This window comes from Podarcis raffonei, chromosome 2 (assembly GCF_027172205.1).
Source record: "Podarcis raffonei isolate rPodRaf1 chromosome 2, rPodRaf1.pri, whole genome shotgun sequence".
NCBI lineage: Eukaryota > Metazoa > Chordata > Lepidosauria > Squamata > Lacertidae > Podarcis > Podarcis raffonei.
In genome coordinates, this window is record NC_070603.1 from 105,188,735 (window position 1) to 105,208,394 (window position 19,660).

The 19,660-nt window shown below is 45.3% G+C and overlaps 1 protein-coding gene across 1 annotated transcript; it reads left to right on the top strand.

Annotated features, from left to right (window-relative positions):
• The first annotated feature begins 4,752 nt into the window (after nt 1-4,752).
• On the top strand, nt 4,753-16,298 carry LOC128408521 (monoacylglycerol lipase ABHD6-like). Its single transcript, XM_053378386.1, has 8 exons — nt 4,753-4,886; nt 5,641-5,797; nt 7,165-7,278; nt 8,398-8,530; nt 9,801-9,958; nt 11,593-11,647; nt 14,614-14,714; nt 15,853-16,298. The coding sequence occupies exons 1-8, from the start codon at nt 4,765-4,767 to the stop codon at nt 16,027-16,029; spliced, it is 1,017 nt and encodes a 338-aa protein (XP_053234361.1). The 5' UTR covers nt 4,753-4,764; the 3' UTR covers nt 16,030-16,298.
• The last annotated feature ends 3,362 nt before the right edge of the window (nt 16,299-19,660 follow it).

The following is a 19,660-nucleotide window of genomic DNA, read 5'->3' on the forward strand; positions in this document are numbered from 1 at the left end:
ATTTATTTTATTTTATTTTGTTATATGTTACTTTATTTTATGTCACATTATTTGATCTTAGCTTAGTTGAAATCTAAGCGGAACTAGAAGTTTAAATTAACACCTTATGGTAAATTAATTTAAGAATATATATATTTCTTCGTATGTATGTCTATGCGTGAAGTTAAATCTGTAATGACATTAATGAATTTCAATAAAGATTTTTTTTTTCCACAAAAAGAAAAGAAAGGGAGCTTTTTAGTCCTAGGAAGAGAAAGGGAAAGATGATACTAGGCTTGAAGTTTAAAGCAAGGGGAAAGGAGCATTTTTTCCGCCCAAGGACCTCACTTGCTCACTTCAGGCGCAATGAGTGAGTGGAGCAACAGATGTGACTTTTCCCTTTGTACAATAGTTTATGTCCTGGTCAAGCAAAAGCAGGTTTTTCTGTATTCCCGGATCAAGGGCATAGAATCCAATGAGGGCATGCAGCAGGGCTGTGACCTAGTGATGGGGATTGACTTAGAGAGATTACAGAGGGATGGATTGGAGGGCTGCATTCATCTCCTGTCATGGACTGGCTGGATGTAGAGGGGTGGAGGGAGACACCAGCTGGGGAACCCCCAGGGGAAGGAGTCTCAGAACCAGGGGACTGGTGGTGGGGCGACGGTGAGTGGTCAGAGGGAGCAGACTGAGAGAAGTGTCAGAAGCGGATGAGGTCACAGGGTTTGGTGAGCAGGAAGAGTCTGTGGTAGAGGGCAGTTCAAACTCTGAGGCAGAAGCGGAGGCTGGAGGCCAGGAGACAGAGAGGTAGGCTGCTGAAGAAGCCAGGGAGTCTTCCCCTCCTGCTGCAACCAGCTCCTCTCCACCTTGTCTTCTAGGGCATACAGAGAAATGAAGAGAGCAGAAAAGAGGGGGGTTTTAACGGCTTAAGAAAGACCATGGAGAAGAGGAGCCTTAGCAAGCGGTGGGAAGATGGGGACCTTAAGTTCTCGCAACTGCCTCATTGGGACAAGACCTGATAGGAAAAGTTGTTGGGATCACTAGGGTTGCACTGTTTTGGTTTCTTTGAATAAAGTGTTAACTTCACTGACACCATATATTCTTTGATTGATGACCTACGCTTGACACCAGTTCCTGACAACTCCCAGGCTTGTGGTTTACTCCCCTACTTTAAAGTATCCTGGAAGGATTAGTGGAATTAGGGCCTCAGGAGGAGGAGGAGTAGGAGGATTAGTAGTACAGTGGTACCTTGGGTTACATACGCTTCAGGGTTACAGACTCCGCTGACCCAGAAATAGTGCTTCAGGTTAAGAACTTTGCTTCAGAATGAGAACAGAAATCGTGCTCTGGCGGCACAGCAGCAGCAGGAGGCCCCATTAGCTAAAGTGGTGCTTCAGGTTAAGAACAGTTTCAGGTTAGGAACGGACCTCCAGAACGAATTAAGTTCTTAACCCGAGGTACCACTGTAGTGTTTTTTGAGGGGTGACATTATATCCTTCCCCCTCCCTCCAAATCCACCACTTGGGATCCTGAATTGGCCAACTAGTGGATTTACACAAATCCAGAGGAATGGGAACAAACAACATTCGTCTTTGAAAAAAGCATTTTTCTGTTTAAAGGGGAAAGGGAAAAAAATATGCTCCAACCATATGAGAAAAGGGTGGTGAGAAATTTCCGGTGACACACAAGTAATCCATTGTTTTTCTTTGTCACTGGTTACGAAAGCAGCAGATCTTGGCTGTGAGTCCCGGAAGACCTGTTCCCTGCCTTGCAGGCCTTTTCCTCCTGGCCTGGGAGGGTGAGGCCTTGACTGGCTCCAGCTACGAAAGCTGAGGCTGCTGAACAGACTCTGTGGCTGGAGGGTGTTGTTGGCAGGGGGTTGTTGCTGGTGGGTTTTTGTGTCTTTATTTTAGATTTTGATGTATGTGGAAATGGTTCAGTATGGTTAGGTATTTTGTATTGTTTTATTTATTGTTTTTGACTACTTTTGTTATGCTGTAGTTCTGTATTCTTCTCCATGCTGTAAGCTGCCTCGACCATGATTTGAACTCTGGAATGGCGGACATACAAATAAAATTATGTATGGAAGACAGGAGTGCCTGGCGTGCTCTGGTCCATGGGGTCATGAAGAGTTGGACATGACTAAACGACTAAACAACAACAATGCATATGTGCGCATGCTCTTGGAACACATCCCACAGGAAATTGATGCTGATGGCATTCTAGGGCACTTGAGACATCCCGAAAAATTGGACGGTGCTTCCTCTAACCCAGGATGGGGGGATGTGTGGCCTCCAACTCCTATCAGCCCCAGCCAGCATGACCAGTTGTCCGAGTTGTTGGGAGCTATAGTCCAGCAATATATGGTTCCTCATATCTACTGTAACTGAACCATTTTGGCCAAGGGAAAGATGGACTAATAGCTTTTCTCATAGTACCCCTTGATTGTGTGGGACAGGAGGGTAGGCAGTTATCATTCACATGAAGAAGAAGAAGAAGAGTTTGGATTTGATATCCCGCTTTATCACTACCCGAAGGAGTCTCAAAGCAGTTAACATTCTCCTTTCCCTTCCTCCCCCACAACAAACACTCTGTGAGGTGAGTGGGGCTGAGAGACTTCAGAGAAGTGTGACTGGCCCAAGGTCACCCAGCAGCTGCATGTGGAGGAGCGGGGAATCGAACCCAGTTCACCAGATTAACCGCTCTTAACCACTACACCACACTGGCTCTCTCACATGAGTGGTAGTTGGTTCCAGAAAACAGTCACCTTGATTTCTCTGTGAAGTGAGATGAGGTCTTTCTTTTTTCATGTATATCCTTCCTTTCTTCTTCCTTCTTGGTACCCAAAGCAGTGTACATGTGGCTTCCATAGGGTTGCCCATCCAAACCCTGACCAGACATGAACCTGTTTAGCTTCAGCAAGGTGCCTTCAGACCAGACCCTGGGACCATCCATCTGGAGTCAACCAAGACAGGAACAAAGCTGGTTTGAGGGATGTATCAGTCTGGGACACTAATCATTTGGTGACAAAACTCCTGGTGGTTTCAGTCTTACAGTGAGACGGACATCAATATGAACCAGGCTCTGGAATATTCAGTAGCATCAAAGGGCGTTGGCAGGGTGTCGGCGGAAGAAATTATTATCTTAACACCTCCACCGACCTAGGGAAGAAATTGTTTACAACTTTGCAAGCTCCTCCTGCCTGCTGCAAGATGCAGGTGCCCACAGCCATGACAGCAGTGAAAAAGTGAGGTTGGAGAACAGCTCACAACTTCCCATCCCAGGTAAGTTTCAGCATATATCAGAAATGGGAGTGAGATTGCCATTTATGTATTTGTCAGCCTCTCTAAGCACGTTGGCTATGTCAGTGGGAAGAGGCAGGTGGATCAACCTGCTGAGATGATGTAAATCCTGTATCATAACACAACGTTGATTGTAGTACATTGTGTAGAACAACTCATCCTTGGACACTTTGTTGAGCTCAGTACAGCGTACAAGAGGAAGGTTTGTTGTCCATTGTATTTATAAGTTGCTGGAATTCTGCTAGTGCTGGGAAATATCCCTGAGATTTATGCAAGATGCTTGGGCTAAAAACCATTAAGTTTGGGGTGAAATAGATCCTTACTGGGTAGCATAAACTGTTGGCGTAGTGGCAGTGACTGGAATGCATATACCGTTCCTTCAGAAGCTGCTGGCTGCCTATTTCTCAATGTGGCTTAACCCTGATTGCACAGAACCATTCATCCCACACAATCAGAGTTGAAGCACACAGAGAGTTAAATGGAGAGAACTTTATGCACAGAATTCCGAATGAGGTTTAAGTTTAAAGTTTCGAACAGGCTCTTTGTTTGTGCCAACGGCCAAATAGGACCTTCCAGTTCATAGCGAGTTTGCTTTTATTAAAACCCTCAGACTTGGGGTTGCGTCCAGTTGTGTTGCTCCCATGAAGGGAGGTTTTTGACCAAGCAGATGCTTGCATCAGTGGATCAGGAACGGAGGGCAACTTCTGCATATTCACACACAAACACACATCCTGCAGACTCCGTTGCCCACTCTTGATTAGAGGCTTGGTGGACACTTTGGAACAACATAGGAGGTGGCACCAGAGGCTGCAGAGGGGAAGGCAAATCATCAAAAATAGCCACCCATCCCATTTAGCTAACAGGTGCTTCTGCTGAATTAAAATGGCTTCCATCAACAGAATGATGATACAACCCTTTGATAGTACAAGTGGGGCTTGCCACAGAATGTTGGACTGTGGTGAGCTGGTCCTATGCAGCTTTTTGGCCAGGTAGCTGTGTCCTTTTCCATTCCCCCAGCTTCCTGTTATTTTACTCCAACACACACACACACACACACACACCCTGCAAGCCTTGGTGTTTTCCAAAGCCTGGGGTTACATGGATGATGTGCATGGATGATATTATTCTTATGTTTTGGTTGCGTCAATTTTGATACTCAGTGAATTCACTATTAGTAGATAGGACTTTATGGGCAAGGAAACTGAGTTGTTTACCTGCTGTCCCTTAAGATGTGTTTCAACCTCAGTTTGAAGGCATCTGAAAGCAGCCCTGTATCAGGAAATTTTTTATGTCTAATGTTTTACAATTTTTTATGTGGTGTAAGCCGCCCAGAGTGGGAAACCCAGCCAGACGGGTAGGGTGCAACAACAGCAACAACAACATTTTGAGCTGTAATTTTTATTACCTGTACCCCTTTAATCTTTCCTGTTGTTGTCTAAATGTTTACTACGCAGGCAAATAAAGAGAACCTTAACTAGTTGCCATGAATTTCACTCTGGGCAAGATGCTGATGCTGATTGCATTCTTCTTTGTGGGTATCTTTTCAACCATCTTTAATAGGCGGTATTCCCACTGGACTTTACTATTGTTCAGGATCATGATCAGGTAAGTAGTTACCTAGGGAGATATATGGGGTGACTTGTAATGCCTTGGTCAAAGAGAGGCGAGCATCAGCACGCATGGTCTTACATAAAACCTGGATGAGAGATCACACAGGAGTCCCTCATCCTTGGCTCTGAATCCTACCCCTACCCCTTGCCTTGGGGAATATATTTCGGAGAAGAAAAGGCTAAGGAGTGAACCCTACACAAGTGTGGAGTCCCTAAGATGGTTGGATGGTGCTTTGCATGCCTCCTTCCAGCAACTCTTGCAGCCAAACATATTGCTCTGCTTTCCTTTGGACCACATCAGCGAGGACGAGAGGAGGGTCTTGTTGTCTGGGCAGCCCAGGACCTCTGTACACTCTGCCCAGGTCTGTTGCCCCAGGCGTGTCACTTTGGTGCTGCTAACGTAGTGGTTGGACTCACCCCCAGAGGCACACTCCATGGTCTCTCGACACAGACAGATGCCAACAACTATGGCTTATTAGAAATTTGCCATCATCTTTGGCCAGAACAGTAAACATATGAACTAAGAAGGGATTCTTTAACTGTGATTCCTCCATCTGGTTTGGACCAGATGACCTTCCAACTCAATTCCGTATTGGTACAGGAAGTACAAGTTAGGCCGGTTGGCATTTTAATGCAAACCAAAACTAATTTCTCCTCACGGTAGAGTTAGGCGGCTCCTTCCGCTCCTCGCTTTAACTTCCTCTGAAGAACCACCAGTCTCTTCATCTTGCTTCTCTCTGTGCTTTTAGGTGCAAGCGTCTGAAGAGGGGCATGAAGGTGAAATTCGTTGAACATGAGGGCTACAGGTTCTGTTACTTCTGCCGAGGGAAACCAGGCTCTCAGCCATCGGTGCTGATGCTTCATGGCTTCTCATTCAACAAAGATATGTGGCTAGACACCATCAAAGTAGGTTTCCATTTTTCCAATCGGGCATCTTTGATGTCTCTTTTGTGCCTTCCCTGAGAGGGTTGGAAATGACCAAGCGTACCCAACTTTTACACCTTCAGCATTTGACTTGGGGCATTTTTCTCCCCAAGCCATTGTCGAAAAGGCAAGAGTTTCCCCGATGAGACGTAAAGTGTGAGCAGCTGCCCTAAGGACACACAGCATCCTCACCTTTCTTTAGTGCAGGGGTTGAGGGCATCATGTGGCCCTCCAGATGCTGTTGGACTCCAACTCCCATCAGCACCAGCCGCAATGGCCAATGGGATGGGTGAGAGGAACATTACTCCAGCAACACCTGGAGGAGCCATAGTTTCCCCACCCCTGATGCAATGTGTTAAGATGCCATAAAAGGTAAAGGGACCCCTGACCATTAGGTCCAGTCATGGCCAACTCTGGGGTTGCGGCGCTCATCTCGCTTTATTGGCGGAGGGAGCCGGCGTACAGCTTCCGGGTCATGTGGCCAGCATGACTAAGCCGATTCTGGCGAACCAGAGCAGCACATGGAAACGCCGTTTACCTTCCTGCCGGAACGGTACCTATTTATCTACTTGCACTTTGACGTGCTTTCAAACTGCTAGGTTGGCAGGAGCAGGGACCGAGCAACGGGAGCTCACCCCGCCGCAGGGATTCGAACCGCCGACCTTCTGATTGGCAAGTCCTAGGCTTTGTGGTTTAACCCACAGCGCCACCCGCGTCCCTACCTGGTTCAAAATTGTGGAAGTACAGCTGTGAGGCCAGGCTTGTTGGTCTAGCAAAGGGAGACAAGCTGGTGTCCCCCAGCTGCTATTGGGCTACAACTCCTGCAGGCCCCATGGCCAATAGTCAGGGATGGTCCCATAAGCCATGAGGTTGGCCACTGTGAGAACAGCATGCTAGACTAGATGTTCCCTTCTAATGTTCCTGTGATGGGAGTTGTAATCCATTAACAACCTGAAGGCATCACATTGGCTGCTCCTGGATTGGGAGAGGCATGGTTGTTGAATTAGATTTAAGGTCTGGCGTTCAGCTGCCAAACCACCTCATGCTCCAGGGGGGAAAAGGGACCATATCATAAAGAGGGAGTGGATGACCAAGTAGTAAATCTTATTGTTTGCATCATCTTGCATCTCAGGCATTGCAGCTCTGCCTTTTTAACTTAATCCTATCTACCCACTCCATAATACACTCAAACATTTTCTCACTGTATATGTTACTTTATACCATAGGCTAGAGAAGGGTGTAATGGTATTTATTTGGGCACACCAACCACTCCACCCCTTCGATAATGACCAGCCCAGTTATGGTTGCTTTGAATTCTCGGTCTCATTTCCGATGCCGTCTTTCCCCAGCTCTTTCCAAAGGACCTCCACGTGGTCTGCCTTGACATGCCTGGCCACGGAGAAACCACTCGCCTGCTGGCAGAAAGTTACACGGCAGTAAACCAAGCAAAAATGATACACCAGGTAAGGCTGGCAAGCAAGTGGTTCTGGACTGGTAAGGGCGTCACCGTCGCTGAAGTATGGAGATTGCCTTGGCTCCAGTTGCTTAAGCTGGAGCCAAGGAACTGGTTTTGCAATCGATCACCAGCAGGGTGCATTGCAACTTTCCCATTCTTGCGGAAGGTGATGTCTCCTGGGCTCAGCTTTCCTTGAAAACCTTCCTGCTCCACAGCCTCTGCTGACTATTATTTTAAAGAGAATCCAAAGTAGGAATGATTGGCAGCAGCTAGGGACTTGCTTGGGAAATTCCCTTTGCATGGCAAGTTCCTGCCCCCACCAGGTGGAAATAATGATGCACGACACAATTATTAAGGTTAATGGGCTAAACAAGACCACAGCTTTATTGGTTACAGGTGATGAGCGGTATTGGCTTAGGCATTGGTCCTAACCGACTATATCCGACTTCAGCCCGTCCGCTTGAAGTCCGGGAAGGGTTAACCACCAGCAGGGGGAGTCCTGCTGATGCACATCAACTAGAAACTCCCCCTGGGTCACCGATAGGGGGTGTGCCTTAGGCCCTCACCTCCTTAGGCTTTGGACAGGGCCACGCCCCCCCCGAATCCTTTATCTGACTACCCTTCCATATGGGGGGCAGGTGATGGCGTTACCTCCCCTCTTCCATCTACGGAACTATATCAATGCCTAATCGCCAATACCCAGAAAGTTGTGACAATTTGCTACAAGTTAGGCGAAAACCAAGTGGCTGGTGCCAATTTGCCAAGTGGAAAAATTCCTACCAGGCCCCTCAACGGCGACCAACCAAGGTCCATAGCAAGGTCAAAGACAAAACCTTAAAGGGCGGGAGGGTGGGAAAACCAAACAGCTGCGGAGCGGCAAAGAGGGAGATCCCCGGCCACGTCCTGCCTTAAATAGGGCAGGCCATGCCCCCAGAGCCAGCCAATTGGCTGGCCAGGTGGTGACATGGCCGGGAATCCCCCCAATCGCACGGGAGCTGCGATGGGGCGTGTGGCGCGTGTGGTGGGGCCGTGAAGCCCGCAACCCCACCTCTGCTGAAGGGCGGAAGTGGCTAAACCAGTATGGGCACCTTTAACATCCAGCTTAACCTCATGCTTCTTCTTTCAGTTTGTTGAGTGCATTGGCCTGAACCAAAAGCCTTTCCACCTGGTTGGCATGTCCATGGGTGGAACAATTGCTGGTATTTATGCGGCTCAGTATCCATCTGATGTCTCTCGCTTGTCTCTCCTTTGCCCACCTGGTAAGTGTCTGAGGCAGGGGTGGGGAATGTCGGACCAGGGGACCAGATGCAAGCCCACCTCCCACAAACCCTAGGCCTCTCTATTTCATTCTCCAAACTCTCCCCAGGTCACAACTCTCTCACCATCCTTGCTTTGCACCCCAGATTTCTGGCTGCAATTTGTCCTTGAACACCGATGATTGCCTCTTGCTTGTCTGACTGAAGGATAGAGAGGATTGTGTGAGTGTATATGGAAACTAGCCGCATACTATTAAAGCATGTTCTTCCCCTCAAAGAATCCTGGGCACTGCAGTTTATTCCTCACAGAATTCCTGTTCCGAACAACACATAACAAACTACCATGCCCAGAATTATCTGAGGTGGAAAAATGTGCTTTGAATGTGTTCAAAAGGTACAGTGGTACTTCGGGTTACAGACGCTTCAGGTTATGCGTTTTCAGGTTATGGACGCGCCGATACCCAGAAGTACCAGAATGGGTTACTTCCGGGTTTCGGCCCTCGCGCATGCGCAGAAGTGCCAAATCGCATCACGCACGTGTGCAGACGCAGCACTGCAGGTTGAGAACGTGCCTCCCGCACGGATCATGTTTGCAACCCGAGGTTCCACTGTACAGTGTATTGTTCTCACTGCTGCTCAGAGAGTAGTTTCTCTTCACAGACAGACACAGTGGTACCTCGGTTTTCGTACGTAATCCGCTCTGGAAGACTGTTCGACTTCTGAAACATTCAAAAACCGAAGCACAAAGGGAGGCCTGCAGATTTAATTGAGAAAATTGAGAAACATTCAACGGAAGCCATTTGACTTCTGAGGTGATTTCGAAAACCGAGGTACCACTGTATACAAATATATACAATATACGGGGAGGAACCTAACCCATACATTCTTACATAAATTTGAAATTATTATCCTAACAGATACGTTAATATCAATAGCGTACCACATTTGGCAACTGTGCTAGGACTAATGAGGTAGCCACCAGCAATATTCCTTGCTCCATTAGCTCACTCCAGTCCCAACTTCTATTCCAGACATTACCAACTTGGCCTTGCACGATATTTGCTGCACTACAACTCCCATCAGCCCTTGCCAGCATGCTCTTACTGCCTGGGGCTGATGGGAGTTGTGGCCCAACAACATTTAGATGGGGCCAGGTTGGCAAAGGCTATTGAGGACTTTCAGCACTGTTCTGTGGTACCAGACCTTCCATTTATAGCAACCGGTTGACCAGTAACTACATTTCTAAGCCACACATTTTCTCCCAACTCTTTAGGCCTACGGTATGCAGCAGATAATGAGTTCATCAAACATATGAAGGAGCTGCGGAAATCTACCAACTCACACAGCAACCCTCTGGTTCCTTTGACCGTAAAACAGGGAGAAAGTTTGCTCAGACTTGGCTTATACCATCCCAGCAGTACAAACATGCAGGTGAAGAGGTAGCACCCTGAAAAATTATAGGGCTCTGGCCTAATAGTTTGTAGCAATGTTCCAGACCTTGGCAAGCTTGTCCACCTGCCTGCCTGCCTGTCTTCTGCAGCATTTAGTGGTACAGGCAGGAGAGGCACGAGACGAAATCTGAAACAGAAGGGTGGGTAAATAGACTGTGTTTGGTGAACTTGCAACTTTTCATTTGTCAGGGATTCTTAAGCTCAGTTGGTTAGAGTGTGGTGCTGTTAACGCCAAAGTTGAAGGGCAAAAGAAAGCATCTAACCAGAATGGCAGTGCTGCCAGTTAAGGTCACTCCCCTCTCCGTCCATGTTAATCCATGTCATTCCCAGATCTTGTAATCTGAGTCTGCAGTCTCTGCACTTTCTGTTCTGACACTTTCTGAGCTCTCCGTGTCTTTGGGGAAGGGGGGGGTGGATACTCTCCAGAGACTGTGAATCTGTTAACTCTCTCTCTTCTAGTGTTTCTTCTCCTAGCTGTTCCCCCATCCAGTATTTCCCAACTTCTGCCTTCTGAACTATGCCCTTCTGCAAACCACGGTTCCAAGTCTATACTGTCCTCCTGCTCCTGGGAAGACTCAGGATCAGGATCAGGGGGGAGGGGGAGGTTCCCACCATTCTTCCTCAGTGCAGCCCTCCTCAGCAAGGTCCCTGACTGCTAGATGATCCTCAGGGTCTCTTCCAACTCCACAATTCTATGAATCTATGATTTTTAGCTGTGATTGCTGTATCGCAGAGAGTTGGACTTCTTCTTCTTCTTCTTCTTCTTCTTCTTCTTCTTCTTCTTCGTCTTCATCTTCGTCTTCTTCATTCTACCTCACCCATCTAGCTGGGCTGCCCCAGCCACTCTTGGCCACCCTTGGGATCCCTCACAAGACTACATTTCTATGCTTCTAATTAGGAGAGAGCTCCCACATCCCTTTCTCCGAAGGAACTGCACTGGAAACTTCATCCATCCATTCTACAGTGCCATCAATCTGCATGATGCTTTACAGAGGACAGGTCTCTGTCTGAAGAGCATAAGACAATATAAACGGCAAAATGGCAGGAAAAGGGGGCAAGTGCAGTCGGACTTAAAAGTTGCATGTGTTGAGGTTTGGCTTGGAACACGCGGAAGCAGCCTTATTTTGGTCAGACCATTTGAAGAGGCACATAGTGAGACCATTGATCCCCTGCTGTTGAGGCTCGCTGACCTCCCGGAAAAGCAAAAGATCATAAGACAAAGATCATAAGACGACCCGGATGATCGCCAGATTCTGTGTACAGATCTGTAGGCGCAGACCATCCCTCAACCCAAACTAGTTCGTTAAGAAAATCCCCAAACTCAGTTCCATGGATGACTCTGAGTCATCTCTCTGTGGTAGCTTAGTTTTAAGTGTCTATACGCTTATCGCATTTATAAATTTTTAATTTATTGTTGTACATTGTTTTAAATGTCTTCTTTCCTTCTGGGATTGTACCGCCAAGCGTGTTTTATAAGCTGGTCTCCGACCGTAATAAATTATCTATCTATCTATCTGGTTAGACCATTGGTGCGTGTAGCTCAGTTTTGTCCACAGGGGTTGCCAACTTTCCAGACCTTCTTAATTTTTTCCCTTTTTTTCTTCGTCCCCTTAGCTCCTAAAGGGATATCTGAAAGACAGGAGGCCACACAAGTCTTTCTTCTTAAAATGTAAGTTCAATAGCATTGCCTACGCTCTGCCTGGGGAATTTCACAGAGGCTGATCCTGGTTTCCTATCAATATGCTAGATGGAACAAAGATATGCAGCCCAGCCCAGCTGTTGTCTTGTGTTTTGTTTTGTTTTGAAATATATTTAAATTTTATTAACATATAAAACACATACAAATACATTTACGCAATACACATACACAACACGCTACCTTATTTTCATAACATAAAACATACCTACATTACTCTATATAATACCTACCTATGCTATACATATCAACATACCTACACACCTACCCCACACAGACACCCACCAAGGGACTTGACTTCCAGCCATTCTTGTTACGCTACTTTATTTTTCCAACTAGCTTAAACACATTTCATTATTTCTTTAATCTCTTCTTCTATCTTGACTTTACTCTCCTTTCACTCTAATCATTTTCTGGATTCACTCAATATCTGTCAGAAGTTCTACTTTTTCCACATAAATTTTGATGTACAGTGGTACCTCAGGTTACATATGCTTCAGGTTACATACGCTTCAGGTTACAGACTCCGCTAACCCAGAAATAGTACCTCAGGATAAGAACTTTGCTTCAGGATGAGAACAGAAATTGTGCTCCAGTGGCGCGGCAGCAGCAGGAGGCCCCATTAGCTAAAGTGGTACCTCAGGTTAAGAACAGTTTCAGGTTAAGTACGGACCTCCGGAACGAATTAAGTACTTAACCTGAGGTACCACTGTATTCCTTAAAGATAGCCCCCTCCTTATTCACTTTTTGTACCATATCTCCTCTTATCCTCCCTGTTAGTTCGGCAAAATGGAAGCTGTTGTCTTGAGGCAGCAGATTTGCTCTTGTACCACGTTTAACAGTCAGGTGAAACTCCTGGGAACTGCAGTTTGTTAAGGATGCTGGGAGTTGTAGGTCTGTGAAGTCAGTAGAGGGTGGTGTCTGTTGGGATAAGTAGAGTGTTAGGCAGGAGGCCAACAGTAGGTGGAGCCAGAGCCAACGGATCAACTAATTCTAGTTTTGCCCCTTCCCTTCTCCCTGCTTGAGTTCCACAAGGACAGTGCTAAGACTTAAGGTGAAGGAAACTGATAGCAGGTGCCACCCTCTGGACTGGTTGTAAGCAAGAAGGCAGATTTGTCATGAAAAACAGAGTTAGGTTCCTTTTTACCTTTACCGGAGCATTTTCAAGGAAGACCAAATGACACAATTACAGTGGTACCTCGGGTTAAGTACTTAATTTGTTCCGGAGGTCCGTTCTTAACCTAAAACTGTTCTTAACCTGAAGCACCATTTTAGCTAATGGGACCTCCTGCTGCCGCCGTGCCGCCGGAGCCCGATTTCTGTTCTTATCCTGAAGCAAAGTTCTTAACCTGAAGCACTATTTCTGGGTTAACGGAGTGTGTAACCTGAAGCGTATGTAACCCGAAGCGTATGTAACCCGAGGTACCACTGTAATTTAATCAGTTCTATATCTGTAATTCAATAACGTCTTTATCCTTGATTCTTCAGAGCCCAACCATCTGGTTCTCATTCCTGCTTCAGACATTCATGTCCATTCATATCTGCATTGAGACCCATCAAACATAATATAAGCAATTATAAAATGAGATCACATTTGATTCTCACAGACCATTCCTGTGACTTAAAAACATCTTAGTAAATCACATATATTCTGTAAGAGATTCAGCATATCCCTGAACATTAGGAAAATGCATGTTGTTCTTTGATAGTTTGGGAAGCCTGAAACCAACTGTATTGAAATAATACCTTTAATATTACCATAACACCTTTATTCACACACAATTTATAAAAAAAACAATTTCACCCTCACAGATTGAGGTGGGTGTCAGTGCCCCACTCGACCAGTTTCCACTGCACTCTTAACAAATTACAGTTCCCAGGATTCCGTAAGGGGAGGCCATGACTATGAAAGCGGCCTAAGAGTTCGTTAAATGTATAGTGTGAATGTGGCCTTGCGCAGAGGCAGATTTAGGGCAGTGCAACCAGTTCTGCTGCACCGGGTGCCAAGCCTAGGGGGCGCTGCAGGACATCCCAACTATGAGGTAATTAATTAAGCAGAACAGAAGGTTAGAGGGGATTTTGACCTTGTACAGGGCTCTGCTGAAATCTGAAAGACCAAAATCTGTCCCACCTTGCACATTTGTAAATAAACCCAAATATTACAAAACGAAAACAAAAAAAAGCCATACGTCTCCAGATGTCATTAATACTTGTTAAGTTGTGGGTGAACATATCAGACGACACAGCGATTCTTCAAACAGCTCTTGTTTATTCACAGGCCAGAACAGAACTGAACTGAAGGGTTTAGTCAGCCTGCTTATATAGAGCTTCAGTACAACGTAACTGTAACAATTTTCTAAAACTATCCAATCACTGAATGTCACTTTTGATCCCTTATTTGCATAACTATCTACAGTATCCTCCTGCTGGCCCAGGGTGAGAACTTCAGTACATAACAATACTCCAACTTCCATCAGCCTCAGAGAGCACGGCCAATGATAAAGGATAATAAGAACTGTAGTCCAGCAACAGCTGTGGGGAGAAGGGGGCACAGGGTTTTCAGGCCTGCTGACTTTAGGCACTCCTTTGCTTCGTCACAGAACAGTGTCAGGACTGCACCACATAATCACATTTTATGTCTGTAGCAATCTCTAAAGAAGGGTGCTTATCTGCATTTTCCCACCAACAATAAACAGACCAGGGGGGCAATGCACACAGCATTAAGATAGTACACACTTTTTCATGTGTAGAGCTGGTCCTGTGTTTCTAAGAAGACATGCAAAGTGACTCTCTGATGATTCAACATGGTTGCTGGGCTTCTGGGTTTCTCTTCTGCTGCAAAACAGACGCACACCTAACTTCAGGGCAACAAGCCTAGAAATGCTCAAGGGTAAAATGACCACAGAAACAGGCCTGACTCTGCTTCTTTCTTGGAAAAGGCTTTTTAGACATGTCCAGCAGGGAGTCCAGGTACCGCTTGCATGACAGCATGAGCAAGATCAGGGCTCCAGCGCAAATCATCTGGGGAAGGGAGGACAAGGTAAGCTAACTGGTTAAATCAGCAAGGGTACACTGGGCTAAAGATTTAGGTCATCATATTGACACAGCCTCATGGGAAAAAACTGTGGAGAGCGGATATGAAATTTACAGCCCGTTTTACTTTAAAGGAAAAAATTTATGAAAATGCTATACAGGTGGTAAGGTAAAGGTAAAGGTACCCCTGCCCGTATGGGCCAGTCTTGACAGACTCTGGGGTTGTGCGGCCATCTCACTTAAGAGGCCAGGGGCCAGCGCTGTCCGCAGACACTTCCGGGTCACGTGGCCAGCGTGACATCGCTGCTCTGGCGAGGCAGAGCTGCACACGGAAACGCCGTTTACCTTCCCGCTGGTAAGCGGTCCCTATTTATCTACTTGCACCCGGGGGTGCTTTCGAACTGCTAGGTTGGCAGGCGCTGGGACCGAACAATGGGAGCGCACCCCGCCGCAGGGAATCAAACCGCCGACCTTTCGATCGGCAAGCCCTAGGCGCTGAGGCTTTTACCCACAGCGCCACCCGTGTCCCCTATACAGGTGGTATTTAATGCCAAATAAATTAGCAAAGATGTATGGAGAGTGTCCAATAAACTCTGGAAATGTAAACATAAGGAATGGACAAAGCAAGATGTATTTGTACGTAGAGTTAGACGGATGTAACAAATTGAGAGAACTGTTCATGAAATGGTCCTGAACTGGTCTCCTGTAGTGTGCTTTGGTAATAATAATAATAATTTATTATTGATTATTGATTAGAATATTTGTGTGAGATTGTACGGGGAAAATACGGAATAATAGATACAATCTTGCTTAAAATGTATATAGGAAGTGCAGTGTAAGCGATGGAAGTCAATCAATGAAATTTTATTATTATTTTCATATTGAGATATTTGTAGAATAAATTTGGAAGAAACTCTTCCAACTTTTCTTCTTCCTTTCTCTTTATTTTTTCTTCTTCTTTTACCTTTTCTTCTTCTTTTCTCTTTTGTTCCTTTTTTCATATATATGTGCTTATTTGAAAAATATATTTATGTATGTATGTATTTGCAATATTTTGCTTATATTTTGTAACAATTATGTTAAATAAATAAAAAATTATTAAGAAAAAAAAATCGAAACAATGCACACATTGTTTTGTTGTTTAGGTGATGGATCCTTCCGGGGCAGAAATGTTAGCCAAAGCCATCCCTGCCTCCCAAGTGCATATACTGGAGAAATGTGGACATTTCATCACTCTCGATAGGCCCAGGAAACTGTCAAAACTTCTTCTGGAATTCCACTATTCAGTCTGTGGCACAGCAGAGAATAAGAAGATGGCGTAAACCTCGCCAAGGTTGGAGCAGCAGCTCATGAAGATTCAAAGCAACTTGGTACCTCAGAAAGGACAATGTGGAAACGACATTTTGAATGTTCCTCTCCCCCCTGCATTTTTCACAACAAAAGGTTTATGGAATATGGTATATGGGCTCTCCACAGGGCCTAAACAGAACTGAGGAATTTGCATGCTTCATTTTCCATGTCACAACTTGTAATTAGGTCACATCGGTGGGGAGAAACCAACCAACCAACTTGTGGGTATTAGATTTCAGATTGCGATCCTATCTAGGGGCGAGCCCCATTGAATGCACTAGAAGATATTTATAAGTAAACACGTGAAGGGTTGCACCAGATGGCTGCAATGTTATGCTTACTTAACTGGGAATAAGTTCTCTTGAACTCGATGGGTGTAACACTGCAGAAAAAGCATTAAAACTGTGGAAGATAAAATAGGTTTTCTCAATCTAAGGAATAATGTTTTGAAATACAGTGGTACCCCGAGTTACATGCGCTTCAGGTTACATACGCTTCAGGTTACAGACTCCGCTAACCCAGAAATAGTGCTTCGGGTTAAGAACTTTGCTTCAGGATGAGAACAGAAATCATGCTCTGGCGGCGCGGCAGCAGCAGGAGGCCCCATTAGCTAAAGTGGTGCTTCAGGTTAAGAACAGTTTCAGGTTAAGAACAGACCTCCGGAATGAATTAAGTACTTAACCTGAGGTACCACTGTATGGTGAAATCACCTAAGCTACATGGCATTTTTGAACACTTTCCCCCATTTTAAAACTGGACTGCATCCACTTTTGAAATCTTTGCTTAATTTTGACCTGTTGCCAGCAAGGCACCCAGCCGCCTCCTATGAATATTTGACTTATGCATCAGAGCAGGAGAACGCATTAGATAAAGGTGAGTCCCAGGGTGAAGTGGGATACTGCAGAAAGAACTGGGGTTGGTCAGAGGCAAAGCTGGGTTTATGCAAGATGGCATGATTTGAAGCAGGGACCCTTGATGTGCTTTGTGGTGCCTTGATGATGCAGATATTTTAAAAAATGCTGCAGACAAGCATCTCCTAAAAGTGAACATACCTGTCATTCACCCAAAGGTCCCAGAGTGGGTTACAACAATTAAAGCACAAACAAGTTACAGAAATGAGGTGAGTCCTAAAAATATGTATCTTGGGTGTTAAAAGCCAGGGTAAAGAGGTATGTCTTCAGCATTCACCAAAACCTATACAGTGGTACCTTGGTTCTCAAACTTAATCTGTTCCGGAAGTCCATTCCAAAACCAAAGCATTCCAAAACCAAGACACTCTTTCCCATAGAAAGTAATGCAAAATGGATTAATCCGTTCCAGCACTTTAACATGAATTTTACTATCTAACAAGACCATTGATCCATAAAATGAAAGCAATAAACAATGCACACAAAGTCACACAAGCAAGCAATCAATCAGTAGCTGAACTGGGTTCCACACAGTCACAAAAACAAAAAAAGAGCTGCAAAAACAAAAACGCAAAATAAATAGCAAAAACAGACAGACCTCGGTGTAACACTCAAAACGGAAGTGTGACACTCAAATCGTCAGTGTAACACTCAAAAAGGAGCATGCTCAGCTTCAGAAAATCATTCACAAACCGGAACACTTACTTCAGGGTTTGCAGTGTTTGGGTTCCAAGTTATTTGAGTACCAAGGCATTTGAGAACCAAGGTACCACTGTATAATGAAGATGCCAGACAACGCTGTTCTACAACATAGGGGCTGCCACAGAGAATGCCTTCTCCTGGACCACAACTACACTGTCTGAGGAGGGTGGAACAGCCATTAGGGTCCCCTTTGCTGAACAAAGCACCTGAGGGGATCTGTAGGGAAGGAGGCAGGCTTTCAGGTATTTAGGACCATATCAGGGTCAGATGATGGGGAAGGAGGACTGAACACCAGAACAGAGGGAGAGCTCCACTGTGACGGACAGGCCCAGCCAATCAGAGAGAATGCTTGTACCTGGAAATTTGTCTATTTGTCTGCAGGTAGGTAAGTTTCTTACCCAGAGGCACCTCTCTCACATCCAGTTTTCAGAGCAGTTGCCTACTAAAACTTTAATAATCCCTAAATCACAGGGAAACAACTGCAGCTATCTTTCTGAGATTTGGTAGGATTCTTATCACCAATTATTGCCTGGAAATGTCATCCAGTTCTGCTGAAAAATGAAAAGGGAACATGTACCTGCTTTATTTTTTTTGGGGGGGGAGACACATTTTAGAGGTGTCCAGTGTAAAAGCCCTTGGACCTATTTGCCTATTATTAAGTCAGGATTTATCCAATGGAGAGGAGTGGGGAGTACTTTGCCTGCAAATTTTATCCACTTCTGTCAAAATGGAGGAAGTGTTAGCCATTCTTTATTTGTTTCCCTATTGTGAAAGTGGGGGAATTGGAATAGACTCCAAAACTGTAACACCTGCTCTTGTTGGGGAAACCACTGCAAATTTCTAAAATTTGACAGGATTCGTGTGTATAGAAGGAATGACATAGTCTGCAAATTTCATCAAATTCTATTTTTTAAAGGGGGGGGGAGTGATACCGATTTTTTTTTTAGTTCCCAATAGTGAATGAGAGGGAAAAAGAAGTAGATATGATTGCCAAAGTGATGGATATTGATAAGCATAGAAAAGCCAGGAGAAGGCACCAAGCACAGAGAAAAGGCAGATGTGAGAGAGAGTAAAAAAAGATTCAAAAGATTTACAGGCTGCTCCCATACGTACCCTGCTGTGATACTGTTATACCAAAAGGATTTTTGTCCACCCTCCCCCCCAAATGTCCATTTTAAAGTTATTTTTTACTGACCACGTCTGCAGATTCCCTGCTTTGTTACGACCTCAGCTCTTAGGGTTGGGGCTGGCATGTGGGTAGCAGAGCCAGCCGGCCCATGAGGTGATGTAAGGCAGTCTCCTCAGTCAGCAGACCTGGCCTCCTCCACATGTGCTCATCTGCCGCTGCAGCCGCCTCCTCCATGTCCAGCCACTGTCTCCATGTACACCCAACCTCCTCCCCTGTGCATAGCCTCCTCCTCTGTGCATGCGCGCACATTGTGGCATCAGCACTTTCAATTGCTGCTGCCTTTCCACGAAGTCCTGTTTGTGGGCATCACAGAGACCTCTGTTTGAAAGGTTGTCTGGTCTACGTTTGGTTTCAAGAACCATAAAAACGGACAGCAGGGGGCCTTGAACCATTAGCACCTAGACATCAGATCAAGCAGGCACAAAGGGCAGCCACAGGCCCCATCCACACTACACATTTAAAGCAGTATCATACCACTTTGTTTGTTTGTTTATTGGTTTTCACATATTACATTACAATACAACTGTACCAAAGCCAACACCATTTCCTCCCCATCCCCCCATACATTTACATTTATATTTCCTCAATCTATCATATTATTCTTTTCTCCTTCCTCCCACTTCCCTCCACCCCCACTCGATTTCCTCCACATTATACAATTTACAATAATCTTTGCATTCTACAGTCTTCTCAAATCATCTATATTCTTATTATCTTTCCTTACTAATTTTTCTTTCATCCAATACTTCACATTTTAATTTAGGCATATTAGCGTATCTTTTTTTGAGCAATATTTTGCCATAT

What these genes read in the sequence shown, in the direction of transcription:
- LOC128408521 (XM_053378386.1), top strand. Translation starts at nt 4,765, where the DNA reads ATGAATTTCACTCTGGGCAAGATGCTGATGCTGATTGCATTCTTCTTT. An exon ending in TGTGGCTAGACACCATCAAA is followed by an intron (nt 5,798 to 7,164) that starts GTAGGTTTCCAT and finishes GTCTTTCCCCAG; the next exon opens with CTCTTTCCAAAGGACCTCCA. An exon ending in AAGCAAAAATGATACACCAG is followed by an intron (nt 7,279 to 8,397) that starts GTAAGGCTGGCA and finishes TTCTTCTTTCAG; the next exon opens with TTTGTTGAGTGCATTGGCCT.